Source organism: Canis lupus, chromosome 2 (assembly GCF_011100685.1).
Source record: "Canis lupus familiaris isolate Mischka breed German Shepherd chromosome 2, alternate assembly UU_Cfam_GSD_1.0, whole genome shotgun sequence".
Classification (NCBI taxonomy): Eukaryota; Metazoa; Chordata; class Mammalia; order Carnivora; family Canidae; genus Canis; species Canis lupus.
The window spans coordinates 9193022-9205611 of NC_049223.1; the positions used below are offsets into that span (position 1 = coordinate 9193022).

The window sequence follows — 12590 nt, forward strand, 5'->3', positions numbered from 1 at the left end:
CAGTCTTCAAATTATCTCAGTTTCTCTATCATACATTAGCCCACCATGCTAAAAAAGATCAAAATGCAAAGCAGTACTGCATAATAACTGATTTACATAATCATTATCATCAAGAAGAAGATAAATCATCTTTAGCATAATTTCAAGAGGAAAGTATATATTTTATAAAGGTGACAGGCAAAAGCAAAATTAATAACAAAAACCTAAAATGGGAATACATTCTTTGTTATTCTAAATGACCAATTTCCCAAATTCCCTAAATGAGTAAAAATTATCTGGTAGTTTGCTTTTTAAAAATATTGCAATTACTGAAACTAGAAATTTTGGGAAAGAGATTAAAAGTTACTAATTTTATCAAGCTGCATTCTATGGTATATTAAAACATCTCAATCACTCTACATTAAAACTCAAGAACCCACAAATGTCTAACACTGCTTAGCCAATGGTTCTGAAATGATGTTTAGAATGGTGAATGTTGGGAACCCACAATAACTCTGTTCCACCTCAGGGCCAAGAAACTCCCATCAGTTCTGCTTTTTTTTTTTTTTTTTTTTTTAAGATTTATTTATTTATTTATCCATGAGAGACACACAGAGAGAGAGAGGCAGAGACACAGGCAGAAGGAGAAGCGGGCCCCATGCAGGGAGCCCGATATGAATCCCAGGAATTCAGGATCATGCCCTGAGCCAAAGACTGACGCTCAACCACTGAACCACCCAGCCGTCCCAACTCCCATCAGTTTAGTGAAGAGATTTACAACTTAGGAGCAATGAAGAAGGGTAAGGGAGAATGGCGAGAAGGCAACTTCCTGAGGAGAGCATACACATAATGTCAGACATTCTGTAGACTCAAAAGTTCCTATTGATTATAAAACAAACTGGTTACTTGACTTCATAGTGTCCCACTGAAATCATATAATCTATTCAACATGTGTAAATAGATTAGACCAAGATAAAAATATTTAATAAATCCTGTAAGTTCATATTGCCATAATTAACTTCTGCTTTAACTTCCAATATATGATCTTAGACTTTGTTTCCTTCCCAAGATTAACAATTGAAAGGAACTACTTCCACTCCAGACGTTATATGATACTCACCCTAATACTTTAGTAAAAGCCTCACTAAGAGAAGTATAGGGTATAGGGCAGCCTGGAGTGTGATCCTGGAGACCTAGGATCGAGTCCCACATCAGGCTCCCTGCATGGAGCCTGCTTTTCCCTCTGCCTGTGTCTCTGCCTCTCTCTGTGTCTCTCATGAATAAATAAATAAAATCTTAAAAAAAAAAATCCAAAGGCAAGATGAGTAAGAATAAATTGAATAATTCCTGAGGTAAATTTAAGCCACTTTGAAAAAAAATCCATGTTTAGGTGCCTGAGTCAAATAACCCTAAGGAAATTTGGAATAAGTTATTATGCTAAAATATCTAGAAAGATACTAAGATAATATTCAAACTCAAATCAATTTAGTGTTTCCTAAGTAGATTCACGGACCTTATTAAAATATTAACAAGATTAAAATGACATTTCAGCTTGAAATTTCCCCTGTTGGTAACAGTTCATCTTCCATATTCCAAATATCTGCTTATGACCATAGAGAATTTTTAAAAGATCTCTGGTAAAGTAACTTTACCAAATTCCTAGGCACTTGGTTCCTTCTAAAAGAGTCAGCTGTGGAGAAAAAGAAATGCTAAAGCCTTCTCAGTTATTTGAATAGCAAACTTAAAGTAGATGATAGTTTTTGTTAGGTTTTTTTTTTCCTCTCTCTCTAATGTTGGTAAAGGCAGAATAATAAAGAATAAACAACAGAAATTAAGTTTGAGAGAACAAAACCTATAAAAACTTCACCTTTGGAAAGTATCACAGCAATACATCATCTAGAGGTAGATATGAAACTTCATACCTTCCATCATACAGGAAGGGGTTATAGCAAGCATTTTTTAAATGCACAATTAACCTGTCAATAAACATTGAAGTCAAACAAACTCTAAAACACATTAGAGCTGCTTCTTCAAGCGTTCCAACCCTGACATACGATTTAAAAATACATTCTTCTAATATCCTGTCAGACTCACTAAACTGAATATTACTTTTAAAATTTATATTTCATATACATTCTTAGAAGAAAAAACTTTTCATCATCACTGCATCTGCAGTAAATCAAGCTCTCTCACCTGGGCAAGGTGCTAACCCTCTCTGCCCTTCAATTTCCAAGGGTAAAAATGGAACTAATAATAGCACCCATCTTATACGAAAATTGCCAGAATTAACTGAGCTGGTATACAGGGCTTATAAAGAATCTTTTGCCACATGGTAAGCACTCAAATTTTAGCTTATTTTAGAAATTATTTTCATATGCTATTATGACATCCATATTTTCCATAAGCTTCATTAGAGAATATCATTTATTGATTATATTTTTATATTAACACAGCTATATTTCAAAGATTAAAACCTATTTCCTTAAGAAAAACTAGACAGTATAAATGTCTCATTATGCAATGATATTTTAATAGATCTATTCTATATAACAAAGCAATAGTGCAAATATAGGGATTCAAATATTTTAATGATTATATATTTTTTTCAGTTTGCAAACACAATTTGACTAGAAAAGTTTTCAGGAAAAAATTAGAGAACAATGGAAAGTTTCATATATTCTCCAACTCAATTCAAACTTTGCACTATGAAACATATTCTGATAACAGACCCCATTTCTGTGTCAGCTCCCACCAGTAAGGCTTTAATACTCAGCGTGTGATGAGAGATGAAACCAAGTGTGAACAACTTTCAGGTCCCATGAGTAGGCTGACTGTTAAAGCTGTCAGGTTCAATTGCATCATTCCACATTATTCAATGCCCCAAACTGCTCCCTAATTGTTAGGAGCTTAACGTATTCAAAACCATTGTTTAGGCTAATGCTGAAATGCCCCACAATTGAGTTTCTATAAAGTAGTGGGAGGGATTAAATTGTTGTTAAACCATCACTGAACACTCATGATTGGACAACAGGACTGTATAGAATAACCAACCAATTCTAAGCAGGTTTCCTAATTGGTTAATACCTAATCAATATATCACCCATCTTTTTCAGAAAAAATTAAGTCCCTTAGAATTAAAGCAGCTATTGAAATAATTTAAGAACTGGAAAGACCTCAGTCAACAGCTATATCTAAAAATAGCTAAAATTCATATATCTATGTTAACATAGAATGATATATTTTAACAGAAAATGTTTTAATACTATTTTTAAGAAGAGAAGTGCTTCTGTACAATTTATCTCACTGATAAACAGGCTGTTTCTGTAACAGCTGAAACTAAGAGTCCTATAATAATTGTAACACCAGTATAATAACCATTAAATCCAAAGTACTTTATGGTCTACAATGTACTTACTCTCATTTGAAGTTCATAACATATCAGTCCTCATAAGAGAGAGGACAGGTATTTTTAAGTATTTTATCTTACACACAAAAAGAATCGACACCCACAAATTAAGATCTGCCCACAGTCACACTAGTGAGTAGCAAAGCTCCAAGAATTCAAGATTTCTGACTCAAATTTCTATTTGGCATTGTGTCACACAAATGAACACAGTAAAATTCCTAACAATGCTTTTCAAAGAGATACCTCTTGACGCAGAGGCACATCACTGGGAAATTCATTTTATAGTAATGATTAGTAAACTTGGAGATCAGACTCTGGAGTCAGACTGCCTTGTTTCCAAAACTTAGTTCCACCACTTATTAGACATGTGATGTCGCATAGTTACTTAACTTTTTCATCACCCAATAGTAAGTGACATTACAAAGCACTTTATAAAAACTTATTTTGCACAAAATGTTAACATCTTTAAAATTACAAGTTATTATGAAATTACTTAAAACATAAAAGAAACATTCAGTCTGACCAATCAAGTCAGAGATCCTCTGAAGTCAGGTCTATCTGCCTAGGAAATGGAACCGTGTTCTCTAACAGAATGGAAGTGCAGACATTATCTGAAAGGAAATCGAGGACTACGAAATCTAAAGACAACTCCCTCCACACACTCACGTATACCAAAGTTATCATACTGGAAAAAGAAACAGTCAAAGCTGATGGAAGTAAAAGTCTCCCAGACATGTGCAAAACATTAGTCACTAAACTAATTGTACCTTAAAAATATTAAACATCTGCAATTACTGAATATCACATAAATAAACCCTGAAAGTTCCTTCATTTATTTTTAAATTTATTTTTTTATAATAGTAACACAGAGTAAACAAAGAATCAGGTTATCTACATGAAGACTATGCCCAAAAGCAAAGCCCAGAATGCAGAATATAATACAACCATTTTTCATTACATTTGGTCTTAAATTCTTCTATTAAGGGAATCATCCTTCAAAAAAAAAGCACCTGAATTTTTCCCAAAAGAGAAACAGAATTAACGGAGAACTAGAAGACTGAGTGGAATTTGAAAGGTAAAATGAAAAATTAATGACACACCTACAGAAACTAATTTATACCTCTACTCATGATACAAGAACAGAGCACATCATTAAAAAAACAAACAAACAAACCCACACGGACAGTAGTTCTATCTTCCAATAATGTTAAGAAACTATTAATTATATTCCTGTTTTCTGTGAAAGAATAATTACTCTAAAAACAAATAAAATAAAGGGATTTAACACTGAAGAATATAAAACTAGATTATCAAACATTTTTTAAAGGTTTTTTCAAATTAGGGCTGCTAAGCATTACTTTTTTCCCTAGAATTTTACAAGTGTCTCCTTTTTCCTCCATTAAAAGCACAATTCTGTTCTCAGTTTTTAATTTCTATTAAGCTCTTCCTGATCTTACCTCCCTGACCACTTTCCAGGGAACAATTCTTAAGACAACAAATAAGCTAAACAAGGGGCCTGTCTATCTTACTTAAAAAACCAAGGCCAGAAAGATCAAGAATGACCTCTGGATTTTCATACTGGCACCAAGCCAGTCACTAAAATCTACTACTTTCATTAAGTTTTTTTGGGAGGAAAAAAGTAAGGGAGACAAAAATATTATTCAAATTTAGCATTTCTGTTCTCTGATTTATATTTTTTAAAACATTTGTTTGCTGGTGTGATGATTTTTTTTAATAACTGTAATAAGACTCCTATAATTACATTTTAAATATTAGTAATTTTAATTAACTCAATTATAGCATTGCTAATCAACTACCTATAAAGAAACTCTAAATAACAGATTACCATTTGATTACCTAAACACAATGCCTTGTGCAATTTGAAAACAAACAGGGCCTATATGAAAGTTAAACAGAAATAAACTTGTCATTTTTGAAGAGAAGATTCAATTACCAAGTACATCATAATCTGAAGAGTCCCAATTAAACATTCAATTTCTTCTAAATATTTTTGTATTGTTTCTCCAGCACATTGCCTAGAAAATTCACATTTTGCACATTCAATACCAATACTATTGTCTCCGGCAGCTAAATTGAAGTAGTTCTGCACTCAGTTCAACAGAGAGGTCAACGTGCCTCAGTTGCCTGGAGACTGATGGTTGCTACAGCAGCACCAGATAAGCCAGGCTAAATCAGCTTCAGCTTGAAGGCAGAAAGCAGTGACTGCTAGACAGAATCATAGATGCCGTTGTCTCAGCATGCAGCATGAGTCTAACTAGATGATCATATTTATAAGAGACCCATCTTACTGAAACAGGGAAAGAGGATAAACACTAAGGATTTTAATTGGACTGAATCCTGGATTACTTGCAACTATGATTTCTTTGTTCTTTGGTTGAGTCATATGTTAAGTGGAATTCTCCCTCTAGCTATAAATTTCTCCTCACCACCACTTCCCCCACCCACCTCCCTAATGCCAACCCCCAAAACCACAAACATAATGAATGAGAAGAAATGAGATTTTTGCTTAATTCAGCCTGGAATTAACCAGAGAGTAATTAAAACAGACTTTTATAAAGAAAGAAAAGAAAAATGCACGCTGAAAATGTTCATGTGAGACTTTGTCCAAGGATAGAAAGCTATCAACAGCATATGGCTACACTTAATTAAAAGAGATGAAACTATTTACAAGAACCATTCTCTCATTTATCCTTTCACCTTCTCTAACCCCACACCCCTGGTATGCTGGCTACCTCACCAGGGCTAGTGAAATGAGCTACAAAAAACTCTTCTAAATTAGTCAAACTCCCCTTATTCAGGTGAGAGGTTCACCACATAGTTAACTTTCATTTTCAAACATGATACCACTAATCATGCCATTGGTTTTCTGTGCCGAACTGTTGTTTATTCTAATACCTGACCTAATTATAATGGTGACTATTTGCATTGTACCATTACATACTTTAAAAATAACTAATACTGCACTTTGATGTACAGCTTACAGAAAATACTAAAATGTGTGTACATATTCTAAAGGCCTGTACAATGTAAATTATGAACACACACATAAAGCATAAATTTACAGCAACCTACAAACAACCTACTTAACTAACTGTAATTAGAAATTTTGTCTCCATTATAAACTTCTCCTGGGGCATCTGAAGTGGCTCACTCAATTAAGCATCCAACTCTGGATCTTGGCTCAGGGCATCATCTTGTGGGTTGTGAGATCAAGCCTTGAGACTGACTGTGCTCAACAGAGTTTGTCTGTCCCTCTTCCTCTCCCTGCTTGCACACTCCCTTTCTCTCTCTCTGTCTCAAATAAATAAATAAATAAATAAAATCTTTAAAAATTTCTCTAAACACTAAGAGACTTATTACTAGAGGTTTGGGTAAAATTATAAAGAATTCTAAACAGATAAAAAATATACTTTAGAAATTTTAATGTATTACCTTTGGTAAAGTGTGTGTGCGCGCGCACACGCAGCTGTGCCTACTTACTGCCTTATTTGTATAATGCAAAATTATGATTTTTCTGATTTAAAAAGCAAGATATGATTTTCTTGCTTTGTTTTTATTTATTTATTTATTTATTTATTTATTTATTTTTTTTATGATAGTCACAGAGAGAGAGAGAGAGAGGCAGAGACACAGGCCGAGGGAGAAGCAGGCTCCATGCACCGGGAGCCCGATGTGGGATTCGATCCCGGGTCTCCAGGATCGCGCCCTGGGCCAAAGGCGGGCGCCAAACCGCTGCGCCACCCAGGGATCCCTCTTGCTTTGTTTTTAAAGGATTCCTGAAAACTAGTAACCTTACAGATCTAAAAGTAAAGGGATAAATGCACAATCACCAACACAGTCACTTATTTACAGTATTTATGTACATTCTTTCTCTTCCACTAGAAGGAAAACAATACAGTATTTGTAGGGATCAATCCCACTCTTTATCCCAGTCTTACACTGGTTTTTGAAAATTTAGACAGCAGATAATCATACAGCACTTCTGTGATTTTTTTAAATTATAAAAAGAATGTTTAAAACTAAAGAAGTCCAAAATTAGTTCACACTTTCTAAGTCCTACTCTTTATTTTATTTTTAAAGATTTTAAAGTAATCTCTACACCACCCACTTGGGAGCTTGAACCCACAACCCTGAGATTGAGAGTCACAAGCTCTACGAACTGGGCCAGCCAGTCACCCAACTAAGTCCTACTTTTTGAAAGAAAGAATAAAAGTAGGGGCACCTAGGTGGCTCTGTTGGTTAAGAAAGAATAAAAGTTCCCACCAAATTATTAGTTTACATCATCAGGAAAAATTAGAAACTCAGAAACTGAAAAGAATCAGTTAATGACAATGTATTCTTTTGTCCTTTCTCATGAATATCACATAAAAATGTCTATTATATCCACTAACGTGTCAAAACAAATGGAGATACTTATAAATTCCTATAGGAATTTATATAGGAAGGTTTCTATACAAGGTTTCTTTCTTCTCCAATCAAACTCACTTTCAAAAACGACAAAGCCATCTACAGGTTACTTCATAGCACTGTAATGATTACCTGAGTTGTAGCAACAGCAGGGGTTGCAGATGATGCTGCTGATGGGGAGAGTGCTCCCACTTGTTGCAAATGCCCAGAAGACTGCTGAGGTAAATGAGAACTGGAGACAGGAGTGCTAGATCCTGAGCCAGATACCACATTTGGAAATGATACTGCTACATCATTGCTGTTATAAATACCTGCAAGAAAAAATTTTTTAAATATTTTATAACTTAGCCATCACATTTGTTATAGACACATATTATTAATCATTAAGTTAGAATGCCCACATTTCCTCCTGATCCCTCCCCTCAGTGATAAATTTTATGGGTGCTGTATCAATAACTAGATGACTAAATACTGACTTGTCACTAAACACTTGTTTAAAAGAATTTAAATCATTTTTTGTTAACAAAAATGGCTTTGCTAAAAGCCTGCAATCACATCAGGAAGTGCCATATAAAAACAACAGTAAGGGTTTTAGGAATTCCTAAAAGCAAAGAAATATTTCTAAATAGGAAAATGAAGCGATTATAGAGTTGCATAAAAATCACCTACTAAAGCTTTTCAAAATGCAGATACTAGAGCCCCAGAACTCATGATTAAGAAGGTCTGGGGCAACCCCAGTAGCTCAGCAGTTTAATGCCTGCCTTCAACCCAGGGTGTGATCCTGGAGGCCTGGGATCGAGTCCTGCGTCGGGCTCCCTGCATGAGCCTGCTTCTCCCTCTGCCTGTGTCTCTGCCTCTCTCTCTCTCTCTGTGTCTCTCATGAATAAGTAAATAAAATCTTAAAAAAAAAAAAAAGGTCTGACATGGGAAGAGACTATTTTAGAAAACTCATCCAAGTTATAATATAGAAAATAAAATGGAACTGAACTAGACTTGAGATCCAAAGACTAACAAGTGGATTCTAGAGATATTCAGAAGGTGGAATAAACAGATTTTATGACTGAATGGGGTGGATGAGGAGGAGCAGGGATGTAGGGGGACAGAGGATTAAGAACAACAACGTGAACTACTAGGTGATGGTAATATTCACTTCCAGGAACACAGGAAAAGAGGATGGAAGGCTTGAAAGCATTTTCAGAGGTACATGGAATTAAAAGCCAGAAAGAAAGGGAGAAATAAGTGAAATAATTCATTCTGAAAAGTAGATGGGAAGAAGGCGGCGAGAGATGATGAGCAAAAGTTAAGATGAAAGAGGAATTACCAAAAAAAAAAAAAAAAGTTGTTTGTTTTTTGTAAAGATGGGAGATCATGCTAATATGCTTGACAGAGAATAGGCTCCTTAAGGATAAAAGTGAGAGATGGGAATATCTATAAACCAGTAGTGTTCTCAATCAGGGATGATTTTGCTCCACAAAGATGTGTGACAATGTCTGAAGACATTTTTAGTTGTCAAAACTAAGAGGCACTATGGACACACAGTAACAAAGGCCTGGGATGATGCTAAACATCTTAAAATGCACATGACAGCTCCTCACAACTAAGAATTATCTGGCTCATAGTGCCAAGAACGTGGAAGCTGAGAAATCTTGATATAAACCAAGGCTCCTGGGAGGGTAGGAAAACAGTAAGATCCTAACAACTAGACACTATAACAAGAGGAAAGCAAGAAAAATGAACATAAGTGGGTTGCAATAAAAATCAATCAATCTGAGAAACTACAGCCCTTGAAGGCAACAGTAATTATTTATATTAATAGTATGATTTACTTTGTTCTAAACATAAATGTTATTGATTCATAATAAATAAAAGTACCCATAATCTTCAAACATGGGAAATAAAGGAATTGGGACATTTTTAAAGGCCTTACAACCATAATTAAGGGTCCTAAGATCCTTTTTATATCTACAATTTCTCCAGAAAAAAAGATAATTTATTCACTCAACAAATGCATCCATCGCACAAACATCTGAGAGCTCACTGTTTGCCAGACATTATTCTAAGCCCTGGAGATACAAAGCCACTCAAGATATGTGGTCTCCGCCTTCAAGAAGCTTAGTAGAAAAAAGAGACTATTACAAAAGACTGTGAAGAGTGCTATGATAGAGACATCCTCAGGGGCTCTGAGCACATAAAAAGGGGTATCTAACCCAGACCTGGGGTAAGAGGATGAGGGTCAAAAAACTTACTGGAAGAAATGGATGCCTTTAGAACTATTTCTAAAGGAGCTGTAGAACTGAGGTGAAGGATGGTTTGAGGAAGAAACATAAGAACACATAAGTACTATCCACAGCTTATGCATGAAATGAGGCTAATAAATAAGCAGGAATTAGATCAAGAACATTAAAAGCCAAAACATTAAAAATTTACACAACAGGAAGCCACTGAACAGGATTGTAAACAGAAGCTTGGTGTGATCAGACTGATGTTTAAGCAAGACATCAATCATTGGCACAACGCTAGGACTAGATTGGGGAGGAGATTTATTAGAGACTGAGAAAGCTGTTGAAGGGTTGCTATAATAATACTGAAGAGCAAAAACAGAGATTAAGCTAAAGTAATAGTAGTCAAGAGATAACCTAAAAGCAAAGTTCATAGGACTGGTGCCTAATAGGACCTGAAGAATAAATAAAAAGGAGTCAAGGATGACTGTTAAGTGGGCACTGGAGTGGTGATATACCAGTCACTGAAGCAGGAATAGCAACTGGGAGCATCTAGTATTTGATTACTATATGTAGGTCACCATGCTAGCATAATAGGCCAATGAAGTAAACATTACTGTTTACTTCACAAGAGCAAACAGAAGTTTAAAGAAATAATTTGCTTAGTGGCCCAATAGATGGTAGAATCAGGATTCATACTCATAGCTACTGAAATCAATTCCTAACACAAGTTTGAAGTTCAGGTTAATCATGATGGTCTTTGAGATGGCAGTGGAACACAGAACTCCTATATAGTCTAGAACTTCTATATAGTCTAGAACAGAACAGGATCAGCCTGAAGCTCAGAAAAATCAGGTGTGAAGATATAAATCCAGGAGTCAGAAGAATAATAAAGTTAGCAGAAACTCATGAAAACTCAAGAAGGCTTTCTGTTGGCCTGTCCTGTGTTGAAATCTTAAATTTATTCATATTTAGAAACATTGAAACTTCACTTAAAAAAACTAATTTAGAAATATTCCTTAAAGATTTATTTATATGAGAGACATCATATGCCTGAGCTGGTGGAGGGGGAGAGGAGTGGGGGGGAGGGGGAAAAGGTGTGGGGGAGAAGGGGGTGGAGGGAGGGGGGGGGAGGGAGGGAGAGAGAGAGAATCTTAAGCAGATTCCCTGCTGAGCACAGTGAGTGGAGAGCCCAATGAAGGGCTTGATATCAAGAGTCATGAGACCCTGAGCCACCCAGGTGCCCTCAAACTTCACATTTAAAAGTGAATTCTAATTTCTTGTCAATATTGGGTTCTATATTCTGAAACAGCAATAATCTGCTGGAGCTTTGGCTAGGACATAGATTCTTAAATCCACCAGAGTCCTGTCATTCTTTTTTTTTTTTTTTAAAGATTTTTTTTTAATTTATTTATTCATAGACACAGAGAGAGAGAGGCAGAGGGAGAAGCAGGCTCCATGCAGGAAGCCCGATGCGGGACTCGATCCCGGGTCTCCAGGATCACACCCCGGGCTGCAGGCAGCGCCAAACCACTGTGCCACCGGGGCTGCTCAGTCCTGTCATTCCTTTTTTTTCACCTTGTCACTCATTTATGTTACCGATCTGGTCCCTATAAATATGTGATTTACAACTCCTAATGTGGAAGCTGGTCAAAGCCAAGGAACGGTAAAATGAGATCAACCAGGGAAAGTTTTCAGCATGATCAAGAAGCCCAAAGACAGAATCCTACAGAATGTTACCACTTAAAGACAAACATCACAAAGAACAAAATAAGAAAAGAGAATCTCAAAAAAAATCACTTAGAAAATTTCAAAGAAACAGATCAAATAATTCCATTGATATTTAAGGTCAGTCCATAAAAGGGGAGTCACTAAATGAGAGAATGAATCTTGGCAAGATGAACTCTTTTAAGAATTTTGGCTGTGAAGGACAGAAAAGAGACAGCATGTAAATGAAACAAGTATTTATAAACCTTATATTCCAAGGGACATACTCCTGAGAAAAATTCATTTTTTTTAAAAGTTCATTACCTCATAGTTCATTCAATAAATATTTATTGAGGTTCTTATAAAAAAGGCACTGAAGATAACAAAGAACAGAAACGAGTTCTGCCTTCAAAGAACTAATAGTCTCACAGCAGAGCTAATATGTATTCATAAGCTACTATGATATTGGAGGGAAATACTGGTACCATAAGGACACATGACAAGAAGGACAACTTAAGTTCAGAGGAAGAGACAGAGAGAGGAGTTCCAGAGAAAAGCACTAAAACTCAGCTTCTGCAGCAAAAGTACCTTAAAAGTAGACTGCTAATAATCTAAGTTTTTCCTTTTTCTTTTTAATTTTTAAGATTTTATTTACTTATTCATAAGAGACACACAGAGAGAGGCAGAGACACAGGCAGAAGGAGAAACAGGCTCCTTGCAAGAAGTCCCATGAGGGACTTGATCCCAGGACCCTGGGATCACGCCCTGAGCTGAAGGCAGACGCTCAACCACTGAGCCACCCAGGGATCCCATAATCTAAGTTTTTAATGGTGGAGAACATACATGGAATC

At 35.7% G+C, this 12590-nt stretch overlaps 1 protein-coding gene across 20 annotated transcripts in view; it reads right to left on the reverse strand.

Annotated features, from left to right (window-relative positions):
* Positions 1-12590, reverse strand: part of MLLT10 (MLLT10 histone lysine methyltransferase DOT1L cofactor) — a 249025-nt gene that overhangs the window by 20706 nt on the left and 215729 nt on the right. For all 20 annotated transcript variants that reach the window (XR_005355186.1, XM_038529836.1, XM_038529832.1 and 17 more), the window contains one exon: positions 7946-8124. Coding sequence is in view for 19 of the 20 variants with exons in the window: in XM_038529836.1 (XP_038385764.1) it covers positions 7946-8124 (179 nt within the window). In the remaining variant the exon portion in view is untranslated. The remainder of the gene's footprint in view (positions 1-7945; positions 8125-12590) is intronic.